At 45.3% G+C, this 23,456-nt stretch overlaps 1 protein-coding gene and 1 non-coding gene across 7 annotated transcripts in view; one reads left to right on the plus strand and one right to left on the minus strand.

The window, feature by feature from the left end:
• The window catches only part of SH3TC2 (SH3 domain and tetratricopeptide repeats 2), a 50,226-nt gene extending 33,334 nt beyond the window's left edge, over positions 1-16,892 (minus strand). The window contains exons 1-4 of one of the 6 annotated variants that reach the window (XM_086678995.1): positions 16,701-16,892; positions 7,382-7,480; positions 4,257-4,366; positions 1,192-1,297 (exon numbers count right to left, since the gene is read on the minus strand). In XM_086678995.1, the coding sequence (XP_086535121.1) occupies positions 1,192-1,297; positions 4,257-4,366; positions 7,382-7,480; positions 16,701-16,752 (367 nt within the window). In that variant the 5' untranslated portion in view covers positions 16,753-16,892. Of the gene's footprint in view, positions 1-1,191; positions 1,600-4,238; positions 4,367-5,484; positions 5,899-7,381; positions 7,481-16,700 lie in introns of those variants that run through there. The other 5 variants (XM_086678990.1, XM_086678983.1, XM_086679004.1 and 2 more) reach the window with 5 other exon arrangements.
• A 2,836-nt stretch (positions 16,893-19,728) lies between these two features.
• LOC112861833 (U6 spliceosomal RNA) lies at positions 19,729-19,832 on the plus strand. Its single transcript, XR_003223720.1, has one exon. It is a non-coding gene; the product is annotated as a U6 spliceosomal RNA (small nuclear RNA).
• Positions 19,833-23,456: the final 3,624 nt, after the last annotated feature.

Below are 23,456 nucleotides of genomic sequence, written 5' to 3' on the forward strand. Positions count from 1 at the left end.
AACCTAATTACCTTTTTCTAATACATCCATGGAACAATCTCCAAGATCATAATTTGGACCCTGGGAGGTCCTGGTCACCACCCCCTTTCAGGTTTTCCTGACTTGAGTTTCAAATTTCTATGTCCCAGATGATGCAGTGGCTGGTGGGCTGTCCATGACCCACAAAGGAGCCAGGATTTTCTTTAACATCCCCTCTCTGACCCTCTCCATCAGTCATTGTCAGTATGGTCTCCCTTGTTAAAACCAGACTGGAAACTCTGCAAATTGCAATTATGGGTAATAATTCACACACACCTATAAATGTGAATGATTTATGTTAAAATTTTGCTTCTGTTTGAGACTGCCTCTTTCTTAAGATGCAAAAACCTGTTTTTTTTTCCATTCTGACTCTCCATTATACCTGCTTAGGCCTCGTGTGTTTTCTATAATTGTGCATCTTGTACTTTAATTGCACACAAATCACCTGGGGATCATATTAAAATACAGATGCTGGGCCAGTTGGTCTGGGATGGGTGCTGGGATTCCACTTTTCTAGCAAGCTCTACATGAGGCCAATGCTGCTGGTCCATGGAGTACACTTTAAACTGGAGGCAGGTCTCTAAATGATCACAGGAGATGCACAGTATGGAGAACAGAAAGTCGCCATGACTACCAGAGAAGCTATACCTTCTAGCCAAGAACCATCTTGACCCCTCCCTCCCTCCACAAGGTCATTTCCTAGAAAACCCTGCAATCTGAGTTCCCTTTAGCAGATAACTTCCCATCCCTTTCTTTGACCCTTTTCCAAAAATGTGGGCTACAGTATCCAGAGCTTTACTATTCTGAGCAGCTACTCTGATCTTACTGAAGACTGGTTTCCTTTTTTTTTTTCGAAACCATCAATCTGTATCTCTCCCAGTCCTTTGAATTTAGTAGATCCCTAAGAACTTCCTGCCAGTTGCTTGATTATCTGAGAAAGTAGTCTCTTCCTGAAATCGAAGAAATGTGGCACATGGCATTTGAGGGTAGTAGTCAATATTTGCTTTAGATTTAGTTCCAGGTAGTTTGTGACATTTCAAAAGTTAACCATCCACGTTAGGGCTCTAACCTCTTTCAGTTATCAGAGCTGGGCCAATTCCCTAATGTCAAGCCCTACATATTGGCTGAACTTTGATGTAGTTACGTCCTCCACCTGCCTGCTCCACATCATACCTAAGTTCAAGTAGGTGGAAAACTTCCAGATTTCCTCCACGGTCTTGAAGGTGATGAGGAACTGAGCCTTCTGGGACTGGATACCCACCAACCTGGCTGAGAGGTCCTGGGTAAAGAGAACAGTGAGAAGACCTGGGGTGACAGTGTCTTGTTAATGATCTCATAGACACGCAAAATGCTTCGTATGAATTTCTTGATTGTGGCATTGATTTGTTTTTATATCACCAAAAAAAAAAAAAAAAGGAAACAACCTAAATGTCCATCAATAGGAGACTGGTGAATTATGATTCATCCACGCAATGGAATATTATGATATTACGCAGCCATAAAAAAGAATGAGGAAATTCTTGGTGCTCTGACACAGTTCCAAATATACGCTGCTAAATGGAACAGCCACAACAGAAAGAAAGCAAGGTGCAAAGAATACCTTTTGTGTTAAAAAAAAAAAAAAAAAAAGATGTATAAGGGAAGAAGAAAGATAGATAATAGAAGGCACCTTGAAAGAAACTTTGATTGTGAATCTATGTCTAATGAGTATTTTCATAAAGCTGACAGAAAAACCAAATTACACAAAAACAAAAATCATCCACAATCCCCCCTCCTAGAGATCATCGATGTTAACACCCTTGCGTATTAACTCTGAATCCTTTTTCCTCTCCGTGAGTTTGGAAGTAACTATTTTTATATAAGTAGAATTACATTATGTAAGTTGTTTTGTAATCTTTTGTAACTAAATAATATTTTGTGAACCAGCTCCCTTGTCGTTAAATAGCCTGCATTCTTCTTAATGGTTACGTATGTCATTGCTACATTAATATAATTAATTCTTAACATTGCCTTATGGTTAGACATTTGAGTTGTTTTAATTTTCTTACCATCCTAAACAGTACCGTGATAAACATCCTAGAGTTAAATCTTTGTACACATCTTTGATAGTCTTGACGCAAGTTATTCTGAGATGTGCATTTGGGAATGTAGACATCCATGTTTTCAATCCTAAAATGCGGGGGCCAAACTGCCCTCCAGAAAGGCTGTGCTAGGCCAGTTTGCATGCTCCCCCACCCCAGTTTTTTTAATAACTGAGAAAACAGGCCTGAACCACTATGCAGACTTGGTTTTCCCTTAAAATCTTTTCCTGTTGCTTGTCCAAGCTTCTAGAGTTGACTATAAGGACAGATGGCCAGAACATCCTTTCTCCCCCAGACCAGGTCCTGCCATCAAAGATCAACCCCCGGAATACTGTTCTGGGAGAACCCTGTGGAAAGAAGAGGATAGAAAGAGAGGTTATCTACCCTGTGGATAGAAGAGAAGAGGACAGGAGAGAGAAAGAGCCCTCAGGTCAACAAAGTCAAAACGCTGGGGTTCTCCCATACCAGGCCCCAGGAGTCCCCAGATCCTTGGAGGATGTCGATCCTGTTGCACAGGGAATGGGCTCTAGATAAAAATTGATTTCTGGGAGATTCATCAATGGTCAGGCACCTCACAAAGATCTTTATGAACATTGCCTCATTTACTCACAATAACCCTGTGAAAAGAGTACGATTACACTACTGAATACATTCTAAGATGCACTTTTCCCACATTTGATCATTTCTGAAACAAGAGAGAAGGAAGCACGGCATCATACTTAATTGGCCGTATTTCTTTTCTTTCCTTTGAGGTATATAAGATGTTGGTGCGTTTTATAATCAAATGGCACCTCAGATTTAATAGAAAATGGCCCTCTCCACGTCAACAAGGGCCAGGCACAGACAGGTTAAGCAATCTGCCCATGGTCACCTGTGTGTGTGCTGTGGCACCTTGGCTGGAGCTGAGATCCAGCTGACTCCAGGTCTCAGTTCTGGCACACAAGTTTGCCTGGCTCAATCCTCAACCCAGCAGACCACCTGGCTCAATCAAACCCAGCTCTTGCCCACGCCAAGAGTGACTCAAATTTTAAAAAAACTATGGTGCCAGTTAGCAGCTCGTGCCTCCAAGTTTCTGAATTCTGGAAATTAAAAAAAAACACTACTATTTATAATTTATCTACTATTTATGGAGTATATACCACCACCCAAGCAAAGCCAAGCTCTCTACAGATACTGACTCACTGACTCCTCCCAACAAACCAAACACTTTCTTTCTTTTTTTTTATACGTGACAGATTAATAGAACACATTTCCCTTTATAATTTGTATCAAATTAATTCAGGGACTGTAAAAATAACTAGAACATATTAGTTTATTACATAAGGTAATATTCTCTTTATCCCACCTCTAGTTGCAACAATTTTTAACCATTTCTGACTTTGGCTCTCCTAGTAAGTCCCTCCTAAGCTGTAAATAACTTGGCCATACCCTTCTTCCTTGGTGTAACAACTGAAGATACTAGCTACCCACTATGAAAGAGGACGAATTGGTTTTTTACTTCAATGCCTTTTTCCCTCCCATTCTAAAATGTATAGTTACTAATTTTTGATTGACAATTTTGGTAATTTAAAAAAATACATACTTATTGGTTACCAGTGTTGAGGAAAGGGGACAGAGGAGAGTTATTGTTTAGTAGGTACAGAGCTTCCATTTGGGATGATGGAAAAGTTCTGGAATGAACAGTGATGATGGTTGCATAACAATGTGAGTGCACTTAATGTCACCGAATTACACACTGAAAATAATTAAAGTTGAGAGTTTATGTTATGCATATTTTATCACAATAAAAAACAATAAAATTCCAATTAAAAAAATTAATTTCATTTTTTTTAAAGTATACTTGATAGACATGATAACGATTCCCATCCTACACAGGTAAGTAAGTTGTAGAAGGTCAAACAAATAACAGTGTCAGATTTGAAACCATTTTCTCTGACTCTGCAACTCCTCGCCAGCTTCCGAGTGCTGCCTATTCTTGTTGGGCAGAAAATATGTACATTTTCATTCATTGTTTCCTTCAGTCAGCCCTGTTCTTGAGGGCCTACTTTGTTCCCGGCGCTGTCCCAGGTGCTGGTGAACCTTGTAGCCGCCCACGAACACAAGGCAGGCTCAGAATTGCACCCCTCCATCCAAGCTCACCTTAAACAGTGCACGCACCTCCTGGTCCTCATTCTCCAGTGCCCAGAGCCGCCTCCTGGCTGCTTCCTGCAGGGGGCCGTTTACACACCTCCTGGAGCGGCTCTTCACACTGAAGGAGAGGGTCAGATCTTAAAGAGAAGAGAGAGAGAAATGCAATCAGGTCAGGCTGGAAATGCAATAAAAGGGAAGAAAGAATTAGATGAACCCCAATGCTTCCCACACCTAAACCTTAAATTGGTATCCTCATTAATTAGAGATTACAAGTACTCCTAACTACCTAACAATCTTCTGAGCACCTTTTGAAAAATGTCCCCCAAGGCAGAAAAGAAAAAAAAAAGGCTGAAACCCCAGCATGTTCTGGAATCCCAGGAGTTGCCGTTGGTTATTCCTGCTTTGAACAAGGTATATTTGTACGCTGCCTGGCACTGAGTGCCGACACAAACAGGTAGACATATATTGCCTCCTGTGAATGATCTGTGAAAGTTTTGAACAAATACCAACTTATCCATTCATAGGGAAATGTATTAATATGTCAAATGTATGATATGTCATAGATATTATGTACTTTATATACTATGCATACACCATATGTTTTTCTCTAAACCATTTCTTTCTAATAATGTTTCTATTAATGTTTGTCAGGGTAACTGGTAATGTATTAAAGTCTACCTTTAATTTCTTCAAAATGCACATTTATTCAACCACTATTGCGAGCAGAAGCTGCTTCAGGCGCTGGGGTATCACAGGAACAAAATAGACACGGTCCCTGTTCTCACAGAGCTTGTATTCTAGGCAAGTAACCCATTGGGTGAACACAATAATTTCGGATGGAGAAAAGTGCTACAAACTGAACGCAATCAGGCGAACAGACAGAGGGACCAAGCACTTGGAGGCTGAGGTATGCCTTTGAATAGTGTTGTGAGGAAAGGTCACCCTGAGGAGGTTCATCTTATAACCGAACTTTGCCACATGCCTTCTTTAGACAATAAGTAGCCATCTTGTTAATAATTAGCAAACACAAGGAGCCAAAAAGGCATTGGACTGCATAACCATGGAGGTCTTTCTTCTAAGCCTAACTTGCAGGGACTTTGCAAATCCCTGAGCACTTTAAAGACGGTCCCTCTCATGCTGACCTGGGTAACACAAGGCAGCCTGGAATCCTACCTGTAAGAGGCCCATTTTTAAACTAGAAGTCCTGAAAATGTTGTGGCTGCCGATCGGCTCCAACAGGACATGCCCAACTGACCTGACATTGGTATGAACTGCGGGTGGATGTGTGTTCCACTCCATTCCTCCCTGGCCTGCGATCTAATCTCATCCAAGCCGTCCATCTTCAGCCGAGCGGATCCAGTCTTCTGGTAGCCTCACTGATCAGTGCGCTGACCTCTCGGAGGAGGCAGGAGGCGAAGCCCAGGGAGGCGGAGTCACACAGACCTGGGCTCAAGGCTGGGCTCCGCGCTGGCTAACCGCCATGCCCAACAGTTAATTACCTCTCTACACTTGACTTTTCTCACTAGCAAAATGACTTGTCGAATAACCTATCTCACACAGCTTTTAAGAGGCTTACAAATGAGATTATGCATATAAAGCTTTTTGTTCAGGGCCTCCAACATAGCAAATACTCACTTAACACCTTAAGCGCTGGCTCTTGACCCTCACAAACTTCCCACCCCCACCCCAGTGCTACAGCAATTCCTTATCTCTCTGCTCTCATCTTGTCACACCTGTAATCAACCTTGACTCTGATTCTGGGATGCCTTTTTGCCAAGCCCATCGGTCCTGTCCTTCCAAAGCCTGACCCAAACTCCCTTCTAGAATCTCTTGCAATAGCCCCGAACGAATGACAGTCCTTTCAGTGGGGATCTCCTTGCCCTGCATATGGATCCGTGGATATGTCACTCAAAAGACTGGATTTAAATAAGCAAACTGCTTTTGAGATCCCAACAGGTGAGAGCCATCCGTGAGAGCCTCCTGTCTGGGATCCTACAGTGCCCTCAGCATGACCAGACCGGGGAATAAATCAAGTTCACTCCAGTGTTAGTGTGAAGTGCATTTTGTCATTTTTTAAAAATCTTTCTGAAAACTGGTCGTTTAATCATGCTAATGTATCTGATTGATTTTGTCTACACCTCTTCTGCATAAAAGAGAGCTTGGCCGCTGGAGCAAAGTGTCCCCTTCTCACTCCGTGACTTTCCTGGAAACAGCATCCTGGAGGAAAACACTGAAAGATGGAAGAGACCAGCCCCGGTTGGATAAATTTCACCTACACGTACCCTCTGTTCATTGGCCTTCATGCATTGAGAAGGCAAAATGCTGACTCCACTGCCTTCAGGAAACAACAGATGGCAAGTTACCTTTTTTTTCCAGGATGGCCCAAGCTGACAGACAAATAAGCAGACTGACACAAGAACAAGAAAGGGCAAGGTTTTTCTCATCGTCAGCCCAGCAGTTGGACAGAATTGAAAAAATAATAGTAATAAAAATAAAGAACCTGTAATGACAAGTAAGCAATATCCATTCACCTAGTTCATGTCGCTTGTAACATTCATAATGCAAATCTTTTTCGCAAATCTAACACTCGTATGCCAGACAGGAGCACGTGCTTGGAGCGGCAATGAAGCACAGTGGTTATGAACAACGACCCAGGTTTGATTGCTTTTCTTGTCACCTACTAGCTTTGCAGTGGTGGGGAAGTTGCCTTTCTCTCTGGGACTCTGCCACCTTTGCAATGGGGAGTTTGGCGGCACCTCCTAGAGGTGAGCACGTGAGAATGAGACGCGATCACTTAGCACATGCTTGACACACGATTTGCCCTCAAAAATGGTCCCTGATGATGATATACTTTCTTTAGTACAGCAAATATATATGGAGCTCCTAATACGTGCTGGACCGTGAAGAGCTTTGAGTGTCAGCCTGAGAAGCTTTAACTTAATCCTGCAGGCAATGGAGAGAGCACCGGAAGATTTGTGAGCAAGTGAATGTCATAGTCAAGGCCATGCCCACAACGATGCATTTTGTGGTGGTGCCTAGAAAGGATAAGAGGAAGGGAGCTTGCAGATGGGAGACATAAGGAGGTTACTGTGGTATTCAACATGGATAATATTTGTTTCAACAAATAGGTCTTCTCTTTAGGGTTTAAATACCTGGAGTCATATTCTGTGACAGGAAACATTTTTCCTTGTCTTCAGATGAGGCTATAACCTCACTCGATATGGTTGGATCCTTGGAAGGAGTTTCTTTACCTGGAGGAGAGCAAGTGAAAGATCATTTGTGTGGGTGTAAGCAAGATAGAAGCATGGACTGTAAGTCCTTGTCAAGTGACAATTTTTTCTCCAGGGCTGGTGGCATGGAAGAATTCTCACGGCTTGCACCATTACCTTGTAATTATTTAGTACTCAACTGTTATCAAAGACCTGTCACACATGCTCCCTCAATCCTGCAGTGGCCTGGGTGCCCCTGTTTTATTTAAAATAAACAGGGGCGCCTGGGTGGCTCAGTCGGTTGAGGTTCCGACTTCGGCTCAGGTCATGATCTCATGGTCTGTGAGTTCGAGCCCCGCCTCGGGCTCTGTGCTGAGAGCTCGGAGCCTGGAGCCCGCTTCAGATTCTGTGTCTCCCTCTCTCTCTGACCCTCCCCTGCTCATGCTCTGTCTCTCTCTGCCTCAAAAATAAATAAACATTAAAAAAAATTTTTTTTAAATAAACAAACAGAACAGATTCGTGCTCACACGTCAGACTGGGTCCCCTGGCTGAGTACCCTGAAGATGCTCATTCTGTGTTGAGCCTTCAAAGTCATTATAGATCTGAGGTCCATGGGTGGATCACAGAAGTGTTACAGCAGAGCAGGACAGAGTGGTATCATTAGGGAGATGACTGAGGCATGCATGGTTGTCATGGACCTGAAATGTACGATGGTCCCCAGACTGTCTGCCCACTAGAGTCCTGTATGAGATCTCCAAAATGTTCCTGTCTTTGCAGCTGTAGAATTGGAGTGAAAGGAGAAGAAAGAGGGTCATGGCATAGGATAGGGTTAGGAAGAAGGCTATTTTGATGGCAGAGAGTTGAAAAGAGAAACGAATACAGCCATAAAGCATGGGGCAATGGTTATAAAAGAATAGAAGGGGGGCGCCTGGGTGGCGCAGTCAGTTAAGCGTCCGACTTCAGCCAGGTCACGATCTCGCTGTCCGTGAGTTCGAGCCCCGCGTCGGGCTCTGGGCTGATGGCTCGGAGCCTGGAGCCTGTTTCCGATTCTGTGTCTCCCTCTCTCTCTGCCCCTCCCCCGTTCATGCTCTGTCTCTCTCTGTCCCAAAAATAAATAAACGTTGAAAAAAAATGTATAATTAAAAAAAAAAAAAAGAATAGAAGGACATTTCACAAGTATCACTGGGAAATGTGGGCCTCCTTTGTGGTATCCCGAAAATACAAGAGAACTCATTGACACATTACTTGTGTGGTTACTCTGTTCCTTTGACCGCGAAACTGCTCAAGGACTATCCCATGGGATCAGCATATTATGAGCACTTTCCTTCTCCTGGAAAGAGGGGTTAGGAATCTTGGCTCAACCACTCTGTGGGAGGCACTCAGTTAATTCTCCCAGTTTCTTCAACTGTAAAACTGTGCTAGGTCAGGCTCAAGTAGACCTACCAGCTTCCCATTCTGGACCTGTTCTTCTACTGATGCAGCCCAAGAGTGATAAGGGACCAGCAATCACACTCCATCCACTCACTGCTGATTGGTGCCGAACCCAGATTCTCACACTGCTGCCAGGGGTCTTGGCCTCCACTCCCTGCCTATGCAGCAAGATTTTGAGGCCCGGGTGGAGGACCTTCCATTTCTTCATAGCAGGAGCAGTTAGCACATTTGGAGGTGATGTATAGGGAGAATGAAATGGATTTGGGTTTGAATAGGCAGAAGGAAGGGCCCGTCAACTCACAGCCTTTCATCCAGTCCATCTTGTTAGGCATTCAGTGCTGAAAGCAACTTAGCTGGAAGGCTGGCAGTCATGAGCTATCGAGCTATCATTGAACAGGATTATTTTGTGGTTCTGCTCCCAGGAACCAAAGGTAACGGTAGCAAAAAGCCACAGGCTTGGGAATCGTGAGATAAGAGGTTGAGCACAAATCAGATTCTCCCACACCCTAGCTAATGACCTTGGGCAAGACATTTCACCCATCCATTTTCCGAGGCTTCACTTTGCCACTCATAAATGTCAGACTGATCTAAGTTAGTGTTTCTCAACTCTGACTGCCCACTTGAAGCACTCAGATGGGTTTTTATTTTTTTTTAAATTTTTTTTTTCAACGTTTTATTTTATTTTATTTTTGGGACAGAGAGAGACAGAGCATGAACGGGGGAGGGGCAGAGAGAGAGGGAGACACAGAATGGGAAACAGGCTCCAGGCTCTGAGCCATCAGCCCAGAGCCTGACGCTGGGCTCAAACTCACAGACCGCGAGATCGTGACCTGGCTGAAGTCGGACGCTTAACCGACTGCGCCACCCAGGCGCCCCTCAGATGGGTTTTTAAATAGCAGTGCCTAGGCCACATCTCCAGAAATGCTGACTTACTTGCTTCCTAGTGCAGCCCAGTCATAGATATTCTTTTAAGTTCTCCAAGTGATTCTAATTTGGCCCAGTGTTGGGAACCATACACCTAGACTGGTGCTTCTCAAACTTGAATGTGTGTATGAATTGCCTGGGGATATTGATAAAATTTAGATTCTGTCTCAACTAGGTTGAAAGCCTATGGTTCTGCCTGTCTAATGTGCTCCCTAGTGGAGCTCCTGCTGGTCCCAGGAAAACACTTGGAGTGGCGGCCTGCTTCTCTACTCTGAGACACTGAAAACTGATTGACTAGAGACCAGAGACTATAACAAACCCACAAGCATCTTTTTTTCTTTTTTTGTTCTTTTTTTGGTTGTCTCTTTTCTTTTCCTCCTCCCAACCCCCAGAACAGTGAATTTTTTAAAGTTTAAATTTGAATTCCTTGACATCATTTAGAAACTGGGATACTCTCAGAGAGGGAAGGAGGCAAACCATAAGAGACTCTTAAATACTGAGAACAAACCGAGGGTGGATGGGGGGTGGGGTGGGGAGAGGGGAAAGTGGGTGATGGGCATTGAGGAGGGCACCTGTTGGGATGAGCACTGGGTGTTGTATGGAAACCAATTGGACAACAAATTGTATAAAAAAATAAATAAAAATAAAATAAAGTAAAACATATATTGATCATTGAAAAAAAAAAGAAACTGGGATATTCTACATAGCCTAGATGCTTGGCTTCGCTTTGAAAACTGGAAGATCTGTAGCTCAGGGCCCTCATGTGACAGCAGTCAGCTGGAGCCCAGTGGTTGCTGCCCCTCTATGGGAATTTGTTCTTCTCTGGCCACCAGCATCCCCACATTGTCAAATTTACTCATTTGCACCTGGTTCCAGCAAGCTTTGTCCTGATTGTAAGACTGCATGAAAAGAAACAACAGCCTACGGATGTTGAATGCCTGTGAGGTAAGTCCATCTCGAAGGAGTAAGTTCATGGCCACCATTTTGCATTCCTATCAGCAGTGTGAGAGAGTTCCAGTTGCTTCATACCCTCACCAACACTTGATATTATCTTCTTTTTAAATTTAGCCTTTCCATAGGTGTGCAGTTTTATCTCATTGTTTCAATTTACATTTCCTCAATAACTAATGGTGTTGAACATTTTTATGTTCTTATTTGCCATCCATATATTTTCTTTTTTCCCCCATTCATGATTTTATTTTTATTTTTATTTTTTTTGCTTTAAACAATTTTTTTAATCTTATTTTTTAAAATTTACATCCAAGTTAGTTAGCATATAGTGCAACAATAATTTCAGGAGTAGATTCCTTAGTGCCCCTTCCCCATTTAGCCCATCCCCCCTCCCATAACCCCTCCAGTAACCCTCAGTTTGTTCTCCATATTTATGAGTCTCTTCTGTTTTGTACCCCTCCTTGTTTTTATATTGTTTTTGTTTCCCTTTCCTTATGTTCGTCTGTTTTGTCTCTTAAAGTCCTCATATGAGTGAAGTCATATGATTTTTGTCTTTCTCTGACTGACTAATTTCACTTAGCATAATGCCCTCCAGTTCTATCCACGTAGTTGCAGAGGGCAAGATTTCATTCTTTTCTTTTCAATATATGAAGTTTATTGTCAAATTGGTTTCCATATAACACAAAAGGTGCTCATCAAAAGGTGCCCTCCTTAGTACCCATCACCCACCCTCCCCTCCCTCCCACCCAAGATTTCACTCTTTTTGATTGCCAAGTAATACTCCATTGTGTATATATATATATATATATATATATATATATACCATATCTTCTTTATCCATTCATCCATTGATGGACATTTGGGCTCTTTCCATACTTTGGCTATTGTTGATAGTGCTGCTATAAACATGGGGGTGCATGTGTCCCTTTGAAACAGCACACCTGTATCCCGTGGATAAATGCCTAGTAGTGCAATTGTTGGGTCGTAGGGTAGTACCCTTTTTAGTTTTTTGAGGAACCTCCATACTGTTTTCCGGAGTGGCTACACCAGTGTGCATTCCCAACCATCCATATATCTTCTGAACGAAAGTATCTTTATAAACTTTTTGCTCCATTTAATTAGGTTATTTACCTTCTTATCACTGAATTATAAAGGGTTTTTTTTTTTTTATGTTCTGGATACAAGTATCAGATACATGGTTTTCATGTATTATTTCCAAGTCTGCAGTTTCTTTTTCATTCTCTTGTTAGGTTTAGTGATAGCAAAGCTATCAGCAAAGAGATCAGTAGGATAAGGGGGAATGAGCTTTGCATACACATGAGAGAGCAGAAACCAGTCGTTACATACCAGAGAAGTCAGTGATCATGGGGCTAAAATTGATAGATCTGGTAGGGCTAGGAGAGGGAGAGAAATGCAGAATAAAAACAGCGAGCAATAGGGAGCCATGAAGGGAACCTTGAGCCTGGGGATGGCAAAACAAAATCGGAAATTCTACCTTGGGGGGTAGCACAAGAAGGACAGGGAGAAGAAAAGGCAAAAGGCGGGGAGGCCAGCTTGAATGGCAATAGGGAACATAAAGCGTGAGACTGTGGACTGTGATCTGGGCAAATGAGAAGTGAAGGAATACAGTGAATCAAGTAAGGAAAGAGAAAGCATCTTGACGAATTGAATACGAAGGATAAAAGTAAGGAAGAGACAATCATTATAGAAAAGCGAATAGATAGAGGGATCTGAGAGATGATGTAGTTCTACTCCTCATTTTACCGTGGAGAACCTAAGGCCCAAAGAGGAGCAGTGATTTTACCAAGGTCACATAGCGAGTTAGCAGCAGAGTCAGAGGCCATCCAGATCACTGGCGGCGGACCTCGCTGCCACCATTACCTTAACCCTAACTGGGAATTCAGGGCTCTGAAGTCTCTAATCTGGAAGCATCTCCCTTCCAGAAACTTGCTGGACAAAAGCATCTGTGCTTACTTCTCCCCTCCTTGCTCTTACCCACCACCCCGACTTTAAGAAGCAAGTGTGGTCCTGCGTGCTTTCTTCCCCCCACCTACGTACTTTTTCCTTCTTTGACCTGACAGTCACAGCACCAGAAGTTTTTTATGATGTAAGCCTACTCTGTCCTGGTTGGGGCAAGTATCAAATTAGAACTACAGGGGCGCCTGGGTGGCGCAGTCGGTTAAGCGTCCGACTTCAGCCAGGTCATGATCTCGCGGTCCGTGAGTTCGAGCCCCGCGTCAGGCTCTGGGCTGATGGCTCAGAGCCTGGAGCCTGCTTCCGATTCTGTGTCTCCCTCTCTCTCTGCCCCTCCCCCATTCATGCTCTGTCTCTCTCTGTCCCAAAAATAAATAAATGTTGAAAAAAAAAAAATTAAAAAAAAAAAAAAAAAAGAACTACAGCTACATCTATCTCCACGGACATATCTCCAATCCTAATGTTGAGGAAGAGGGAAAAAAGAAGTTGCACGATGCTATCATTTTGTTTAAGTATCAAAATCTGCAGAAGAAATTCTTTGCAGTGATTACGGGTACATGGACATGTACTAAAAGCACGAAACCGCTGAATTAATGAAAGTAATTAACTTTAGGGAGAGAGAGGGGGAGGGAAATGAGACTAAGAGAGAACTACCAGGGGACCCTACTTGTGTCTGCAACGTTTTTTTTTTTTTTTAAGTAAGAGAATAAAATAAAGATATTCTAAAGCTAATATGGTATAATGTTCAAAACATGCTAAAGCTAGACGGTTGGTTTATTGTTCTGATATTCTCTATTATGAGTAAGTTCGAAATGCCTCACAAGCTTTTTAAAGTTCAAATACGAAGCATCATTTACTATTGGCAGCATTCTCCCTCAGTTTCCTATTATTATACTCATGATTCACGTCTACCAAAAATGTTGAAAGTTAAAACCACCAATGATCAACGTAGGCAAAGGTTCTCTCTCACATCCTCCGTTTCAGAGTGTAAGGCTGCCAAATTTCTTCAAGAATGTGTTGAAGATAAGGGGGCAGTGCTAGAAGCTTTTAGATTGATGAACTTTGACATGACTTGCTCCGGGCTCCTAAGGGAGCAACTATAATTTATTAAACTGTGGCAAGAATACCCAAGGGTCCAGGAAGTCAGACAAGACGGCAATTGACCGGAACCAGCATGTGCAATCGGGAGATCTTTGTGAGGCAATGAGAAACGTCACAGGGAACAGACGCTTCAGGCAGAGCCCATGTGTGAGAATACATATCACCTGGGGTCGCCAGAGCCAACACTCCTCACTGTGTGACACCCCAGCAAGCCGGCGAGGCATCGGTCCAGAGCTCGGTGCTACCAAGAGCCTTCTCCTTTCCTGCCTCCCTCACCCTGAGGACTGTTGGCCTTTGCTCTTTGCTCCCCCTTAAACAGCTGTAATGGCAGAAGCAGCCAGAAACAGGGCCACTGTGGAGCCAGGAGTTAGGGACAAGGGTTGTGGGAATAGTCTTTTCTAGCGAACAAGAAAACAGCCCACAATTACTGAGGGGTTATCAGAACCCAGCGCCTGTACTTAACCCATGAGATGAGTTACCTGATTTAATCCTCACCAAAAATTCCGTATGACAGATAGTACCGTTAGATCCAGGTTACAGATGGGAAACCAAGGTTTGAAGAGTGCAAGAGACTTGCCCAAAGTCACAGAACTACAGAGTCGCTCCAGGATGTGTCGCATACCTTGTTCCATGTCTCTGGGATAAATGGGGGGCCGAAAAGGCGATGTTTATATCAACAGTCCTCAGACCTACAACAGCCATATCATCCTCCCTAGGGAAAGTCCCCGACAAGCACAGAAAACAGTTTGGAAAATAGCACGAAAAGCCTCAATAAAGTACATAGCAGGTTGACTCTTGGCGAACTAGTGGATTCAGGATCCCAACCACTTACTCATGCCACAATTCCGGTGAAACAATAGAATAACTGGTCAATAAGGTCCTAAGAACTCTGAGGATGCTTTCTTCAGTGTCGGTTGGTTTGGGGCCACAGAACTCTTGTACCTGAAATCTTGGGCTGAGGACAGGGTGTCAGACAGAGACAGAGCTGCTCCAGCTGAACCTGAGGGTCGGAGAGCAGGAGCAGAGCTCCCTAGGGCTCCTTTGCAGGCCGAGCCTACAACACCTCATCTTATAGATGAGCAAACAAAGACCTAGAGAGAGAGCTTGGTACGTTAGGGTCATAGAAATGTAATTAATATGTGCTTAATTTCTTGTGCTTAATTAACCGTGTGCCAGGTCGGTTTAAGTGTTTCACATGTAGGCTTAATCCCTACCACAGCTCTCTGGGGAACGCATAATTATATCATAAACCTATAGACAAGGAAACTGAAACAGAGAGCTTGAGTAAATTGCTAAGGCAAGTCAAAGAACCAAGATCAAACCCGGACGCTTTGGCCTCAAAGATCAGGCGATTAACCATGATGATGCCTGCCCAGTTAAAGGTAGGCTGAGTCAGCTCTGGATCACTGGCTTGCAGACCAGTGATCCTTCCTGTGCCCCCACACTCCGTTCACTGTCTGTTCCCATGGGGTACAATGGCAGCAGGACTTAGGGGAAGGATCCAAACAGTTTATAAACCTTAGAAGTCTGGAGAAACAAAATGTTTTCACAGCTAAAGATCATGTCTTTTGTGCTACGGGCATCATTTGGGAATTTGTTTGCCTTGGCTCAGGGTCCTCCTGGGCTCCCCTTCCAAGGAATCACATGGTACTTCTGGAAGACATGGAATCCTAACAAGGGTTAGGAATGATTCCTTGGCATGGTGCTCTCTTATTTCCCAAGTAAGTCCTCCCTGACTCTGCCAGCTTCCCTCAAAGCTGCCACACATCCTGATAAATGCCATACCCCAGGTGGCAGGGCCCCACCTTGGCCTTGCTCTGAAAAGAAGCAAGAAGCTTGCGTTGGGGTGACTTAACCACGCTGGTTGCCTGGGACTGTCCTGCTTTTAGCACTGACTGCATCCTGAGAAAGCCCTTGGGCCCAGGCAAACTGGGATGGTTGGTCACCTAATGTCAAGTCTCAGATGACTTGACAATTTCACAGAGCAACAACTCTCCATGGTCTCAAGATGTACCAAGAAAGGGGGTGGGGAGAAAGAAAGAGGGAAAGAAAAGAAAGAAAGAAGAAAGAAAGAAAGAAAGAAAGAAAGAAAGAAAGAAAGAAAGAAAAAAAGAAAGAAAGAAAAGAAAGAAAGAGAGAGAGAGAGAAAGAAAAAGAAAGAAAGAAATCAGGGGCACCTGGGTGGCTCAGTCGGTTAAGTGTTTGACTCTTGATTTCTCTTCAGATCATGAGCTCGAGTTTGTGAATTTGAGCCCCACATCGGGCTCTGCCATGACAGTGCAGAGCCTGCTTGGAATTCTCAATCTCTCTCTCTCTCTCTCTCTCTCTCTCTCTCTCTCTATCTCTGCCCCTCCCCCCAGTTCTCTCTCTCTCTCTCTCTCTCAAAGTAAATAAACAAACTTTAAAAAAATGTGTCACTCTGTAATAGGTAGGAGGCAGGAAATTGCCTGTTTTTCTCAGGTAACAGCGACCCTGATGAAAATAGGGTTGTGGGACGGAGGCCAAATTTGTGACCACGCATGGGCCCCAGAGACTCGCTGCCTGAGGTTTCTTCCTGACCTAGGGAATCCTGGGAAGAAAGGACGGAAGGGGTTAGTCACACCCTGCAAGCGGCAGCCAAGAGCAGCTCTGGCTCCCCACAGAGCGAGCTCAAAGCCTCTCCCTTCAGGAAAAGTAGAAGCTTCCCAGGCTCACCTCCCTTCTCACAAAACCCGAACGGCAAATACTGAATGAGGGACGGAGGAGAGGGAGCCAGAAAGCACGGCCATCTCCCCGTCTTGGGAAAAGCAGCTTCCCCAACCCAGCAGATCCCTGAGCCTTCACTGGACCAACCACCTCAGCCAAGCCACGGGCCTGGGCCCCCCCCCCCCAGGAGACTCACCTGGGCCCCAGGACAGACTCGGCTCCCCAGGAATACAGAAGCAGCCACCCATGTGTGCATCATCCTCCCCAGGCCAAGGCCCCTGGGAACACCAGCCAGAAGAGCTGGGAGGGGACAGCCTCCCAACGGTGTCCCTCCTCCCGCCTCCTCCCTGGCACACGAAGGACCAAACCCCAGTTCAGTGCACAAAGCAGCCTTTGATATCCAGCTGCAGCAGGAGGCCCAGGGAGGGTGAGAGGGGCAGCCCAGCCCTCAGGACCCATAGTCCTTGCTCTGTCAGGCCTCTGACCAGGGAGCAGAGCTCCTCCCTGCCTCTCTGCAGATTGCTCCATGCCTAGCAGGCTCTGGCACATTCCTCACATTCTAAGATTGAGATACACGGTTTGGTTCCTGTGGGGGCGGCCGGGGTGGGGGAGGAGGGCAGGGAGCATCCCAGGAATCAAGGCTGCTGTGCTTGTTTTCCCCCTGACTGCCTTGGCCCTCACGGACTTGCCTGCCAATGAGCAAGTGATCCCCACCTGGCCTCTCTCTGCAAACACCTCCCTGAGCGATCTGGGCGACACCGGAGCTGTGGGCGCAGCGTCTCACCTCGGCCCCAGCAGCATCAGGGAGCCAACCCCTCATCGGGGGGGAAGGGGGGTGCGTGCAGAACCCCAGTCCCAGCTCCTAAAGTCAGGAGGAATCTGGGAAATCGCCTGATGGAGCCCAGCACCTTACAGACGAGAGGACAGAGGACCAGGTATGGTAAGGTTACAGGTATGCACAAAAACCTGCTCCCACCAGACCAGCCTCTTTTCCTTTGGGGACAAAGCAGAGTTTGCAGCCGACACAGAATCAGATACAATACAGAAAACCTTCCATGACATCTTCCCAAGGAGGCCGAAAAACTATGGTTCAATGTCAACAAGATCGGCAGAGGCACGACTGACCTAACATCCAAGCCCAAGGCTCGCTAATTACTTACTATTTTCTTAATGCCTCGCACAAAGTTCAGTGGTGAGTGACCATAAGAGGGAGGAGGTGCGGCCGAGAGGAGGCAGCATCCCAACCACTGGCGTGCGGGCTCCGAGCAGGCCGAGCGGGAGGTCAGCCTCACGAGCATTTTAAGGAGGGAGGTGGCCTGGCTGTGTTTATATCCTGGGAGGGGCACGGGGGTGACAGTGTGCAGGCTAGCCCGGGGGTCAGTCTCACTGGTGTGGTCACGAGTTTCTACTGGACACACCAGCTCAGCCCCAGGTGGCAGGGTCAGGCTTCGGTTTCAATGCTGACTCGTCTTGACTCATAGTCAACTGACTTTGCCACGGACCAGCCACTCACCATATATTACCTCATTTAAATCCCGTAGCAGCCCCATAACGTAGGCACTACCAGCTCTCTTCCGTAAGTGAGGAAACTCATAAAGAGGGGTGGATAACTTGTCCAAAGCCCCACCATCTATGAATGTCAGATTCAGGACTGGAGCCAGGTCTAATCGATTCCACAGCTAAGGAGCTTCATTTCTCCAATACACGAGCTCCTTCCACAACTACAATGAAAAATGATTAGATGATCTGATAGGGAACCCTCAGAGCTTTCTGGCCACGATAGAAGGCCCAAGAGAAGAGGGCTGAGGCGGGGGCAGGGAGGCCAGAGGGACAGGGTCTCTCGGATCACAGTGCTACCGTGGGGCATGTTGTCTCTGTGCACGTCTGTGTAAAGTATCCACTTCCCATAATGTCCCATGCCTTCTCCTTCATCAAAGCAGTGTTTTAGCGTTTTAGCAGTGTTCTCTTGGGCCTAAGATAAAAGAACAAGAGTTTCTTTAGAAAGTTGTCACTCAAGGGGTACCTGGGTGGCTCAGTCAGTTAAGCGTCTGACTTCAGCTCAGGTCGTGATCTCACGGTTTCTGAGTTTGAGCCCCGCATCGGGTTTTGTGCTGACAGCTCGGAGCCTGAAGCCTGCTTTGGATTCTGTGTCTCCCTCTCTCTGTTCCTCCCCTACTCGCACTCTGTCTCTCTCTCTCTCTCTCAGAAATAAAGATTTAAAAAAAATTAAGAAGAAAAGAAAGTCGTCACTCAAACTTTGGGAGGTACATGAGAATCAGACAGTGAAAAGAAACCATGGTTTAACTTGCACATGACGACAAATGCTCAGACTTACCATTTCTCCTTGACTTGCCTACATGCCATTCTTACACAAGTGCAACAACAGTGATCAGAAATTGTAAATGACCAAGACTAACCAAAGGAAGCCCATCTGTCCCAGATGACACCCTGTGGCAGGTAGCTGAGACACACATTTTGGCAAGTCCATTCTGGAAAAAGTCATTGCTTCTCTTGAGATGCAAGAAACTAGTGGTCTTCTGTGTCTGGGTAACTCAAATGAATGAACCTGAACAAAGGGCTTTCCAGACAGAGAAAGCAGCAGGTGCAAAGGCCCTGAGGCTGGAACATAGGTGGCAAGTGAAAGGAAAAGCATGTGTGGTCAGAGTCCATGAGGCAGGGCAGGGTGTAGAGATGAGGTTAGAGAAAGCAGCTGGAGGCCAGATTGCACAGGACCTTGAAGGCCATCAAAGGACTTAAGCTTCTCCTGCGAGTGACATGGGAGACAATGGAGGATACTAAATAGAGGAGTCTCATGATGGACTTATGCTTTTAAAAGGTCACCCTGGCTTCTCCTTGAAAAACAGGCTAGAGCTGGGATTCCAGGTATGCAGCAATTATAACATCCAGGAGAGAGATAATGATGGCTTGAACCAGAGTGACAGGGTAAGAGAAGCTTAGGAATTAGACACGTATTTCAGAGTGAAGAGTATATTAACCAAGGTTCTCCGGAGAAGCAGAATCAATAAGGTATAAATATATCTGTGGTGCGAGAAAAGTCACTGCCCCATCTAAGAAGCCCCTGCTAGGGAGCCTGCTAGGCTCCAGGCAACAAAGAGTGAGGTGCCATGTTCCTCTGGCGTATGGCCAGACATTCTGATTTGTCATGGAAACCAGACATTGAGATTGTCAGGTGAAGTTCCCAAACTTTTTAATGGTCACAAACTAGGCTTGCTTCAGCAGCCCATGTACTAAAATTGGAAGGATACAGAGATTGGCATGGCCCCTATGCAAGGATGACACACAAATTCGCGTGCTTTGAGGATTGCGTGGGATTGTTGAATCATTATGTTGTTCACTGGAAACTGATATAACACTGTAAGTATTAAAAAAATTAGTGTTCCCAAACCAAGTCAGAAAATCTTCCAAAGCACCGCGCATAGGCCAGTACTTTGGAGCAGACAAACATGGCTGCCAGCCAAATCCAACCCACGAGCAGCCGGTTGGACCCTTCTGAGGTAAAACTGAATTTGTTTCCCTCGGGAAACTTACAATCTAGTTGGGATAATAAGATATGCAGTTGGGAACTATATAATTCAAGAGAAAAACCAAAAGACTGTGTCACGGGTGGTATTCTGCCCCCTCCAAAAAATGATATACTGCAGACTTAACCCCCCAGTGCCTCAGAATGTGGTTTTATTTCAAATTAAGATTGTTGTAGATATAATGATTTAAGTCGAGTTCATTCTGGAGTAGGGTCGGCCCCTAAGCCAATATGACTGGTGTCCTTATAAAAAGAACACCCCATGAAGACATCACAAGCAGAAGCATCTGCAACAGTGAGGGGGGTAGAGTTACGCATCCACAAGCCCAGGACCGCCCGGGATTTGCCAACAAACCACCAGAGGCCAGAAAGAGGCAAGGGACGATTCTCCCTGCAGGCTTCAGAGGGGGCATAGCCACGCAGACCCCTTGATTTGGGACTTCCAGCCCTCAGAACTATGAGACAATAACATCTCTGTTGTGTTAAGCCACCCAGTTTGGGCAGCTTGTTAGGACAGCCTCCACTCCGGTGTGTTCATACCTCTCAGAGGTCAGTTTGGGCATTCGCTTTGTGGTCAGAAGACCAAAGCTCGAATCCTGGCTCTGCCATTTTCAAGTTGTATATTGTTTGGCATAGTCCCTCCCTCCTTTCTAAATAACAACGATAGTAATAGTTACGTAGAGATCACAAAAAAGTTTTCCCTCATAAAACGGTTGTGAGGACTTAAAATGGGGTTTATAGGTGTTGGTTGTTTACTTGTGCAAATCTTGCACGTGCACGTGTGTGTGCGTGATCACGGTTACGCTAGTGTTTGGCATGTTTTCCGTGCGTCTGGACTCTGAGGAGGAAGGGGCATCGTTGGTGAGTAGAATGTGCCTATCAGCCGTGGTAGAGACAAAATCTCAGAGTTCCAATCAGAAAGTCTACAAGGAAATGCATCCAAGCGAAACTAGGTCTTGCTGTCTTCAGATCATCGGGAAGATTCCTTTCATTACTTCAGACAAAGGCATCCAGCCTAGTCACCCTAGCTGTATTTCTCTCCTTACTTCTTGACTTGCCGACATTTTTGATAGACACGAATTTTGCAAGCAGTTTACTTAAGAAAGAAGAATGAAATCCCACGGTCAACCGTTTTCGTCATTATGATATTTGGCCTTTGTGGTCTAGCGAATCTGTTGCAACCAAAAGGAGGGGCACCTGGGTGACTGGGTCGGTTAAGCACCCGACTCTTGGTTTTGACTCAGGGCATGATTTCACAGTCGTGAGATCAAGCCCCAGTCAGGCTCCAAGCTGAGTGTGGAGCCTGCTTGAGATTCTCTCTCCTTCTCTCTCTGCCCCTCCCCCGCTTATGCTTGAGCACACGCACACGTGTGCATGTGCTCTCTCTGTGCCAAGAAAAAAATTAAAATAAAAAAAAGGAAATGTGTGTCTCTTTCCTTTTCTAGGTGTTTTGTTTTGGGTTTGGGGTTTTGTTTTAGAGAGGGTGTGTGCATGCATGAGCAGAGGAGAGGCAGAGAGAGAGAGAGAGAGAGAGAGAGAGAGAGTGCCAAGCAGGCTCCATACTGTCAGTGTAGAGCCCGATGTGGGGCTTGATCCCACAAATGGTGAGATCATGACCTGAGCTGAAATCAAGAGCCAGACCCTTAATGGACTGAGCCACCCAGGTACCCATCTAGGTGTTTTCATTGATAAATTTCATTGGGTGACCTTGGAAAAGTCAGCCATTTTCCCTTTGGTGCTTTCCATGCGTTCCTTATGTAATGTTGCTTTGGGTCCCCACCCATTCGGGTCTTGTTCCCGTGATGACTTTGTTCAAGTTCCTTTGGAAGTGGAGTCCCCAGATCTCCAGCCAGCTGTCTAGGACAGCTCCATATTCTGTCTCTGAGGCCCTGTCCCCTCCTTTGTTTCATGTATTGTACTTCTGTTAATAGAACCCAAGCTTACATCAGCCAAAAGGAGTCATAAGGGTAGTTCATATTCTATCCATTTAGAGAGATTTATCAAAATTCAGATGCCTAGATCTTACCCAGCCCTAGTGAATCAGAATCTCTGACTAGACCCATTCCAGGTAATTCTGATGTGCATTCAGATGTCAGCAAATAATTCTCCAGGGGTTTCTTTTGCAGGGATAAGGGACAGGCCCAGGTGTAGATTTCAGGGATCTAAATGTCCCCTCAGGTCTCCTCTTCATCTCTGATATACACCAAAGTGAATTAAAAGCCTTAACCACAAGGGGGCAGCACATGCAGGAAGTCTAGCTCTTCCAATGAAAAAACTGCGAGAGGGTCCCTTTCATCTGCAAGCTTCAGCATCCATAAATAACCAAAAAAAAAAAAAAAATGACTTACAGTTGTTCAGGGGTTCCCTATTGATTAAATCCTCAATCTTAATAACACAGGAGTTGGACGCGCCATTTTATAAGCAACGAAAGGGTTGTGTGAGCGAAGTCAGGTGACTTCTCCAAGGTCTTGCAGCTAGCAATTGATAGAGATGGCTTTTCTCAAACATTCCAGCCAGCAGCAGCACATACTGGAGGCTTCACCACTTAAGACAGCCGGGAGGATATTAACCAGACACATATCCACAGCATCCCAACCCCCAACCCCTCCCTCAAGCAACATCTGTGCAGTAATAAAGATCAGAATTATCTTAACCTCCACAGAACCACATATGCCCAGAGGTTGAGCAAACAAGCAAAACAAATTTATCATACGTGCGCTTCACTTAAAAGGTTTCAACAATACGTGAACATCCAGGGAAAGCAGGAAAGGAAACCATTTACATACCATGGACCAGGGCTTCTCAAACTGGAATATGGACATTAATGATCTGGCATCTGGGAAGAATAACGCCCCCCAAAGATGTCTTAGTCCCCAGAACCTGTGACTCTGTTACCTTACGTGGCTAGAGGGACTTGGTGGATAGGTTTAAGTTAAGGAATTTGAGAAAGGGACGTTGTTTGGGTTGACCAGATGTAATCACAAGGGAAGTAGGAAGGTCAGACTCAGAAGAAGATGTGACAAGAAACCCAGAAGCCAGAGGTCAGAATCAGAGAAAGCAATTTAAAGATACTGCTACCATGCTGGTTGTAGATGGAAGATGGGGCCATGAGACGGGGAATGTGGGAAGCCAAAAGACATGGGACGGATTCTCCCCTAGAACTTCCAAGAGGAACACGGCTCTGATTTTAGGCCGGGGAGACCGGCTTCGGACTTCCGACCTCCAGAACTCTGAGACTAGAAAGCTGTGTTATTTGAAGCCCCTAAGTTCGTCATTTGTTACAGCAGCCAGAGGAGACGAAAACACCCTGGGAACTGGCAAGATGCAGGTCCTGATCCTGGGTCCACGAAGGGGTGAGAAGTTCCAGTGGGGCTTGCCTGTGGTGCCTGTGTGCTGCTCTTTGGACCGCAC

Source organism: Puma concolor, chromosome A1 (genome assembly GCF_028749965.1).
Source record: "Puma concolor isolate L17-30 chromosome A1, mPumCon1.1.hap2, whole genome shotgun sequence".
NCBI lineage: Eukaryota > Metazoa > Chordata > Mammalia > Carnivora > Felidae > Puma > Puma concolor.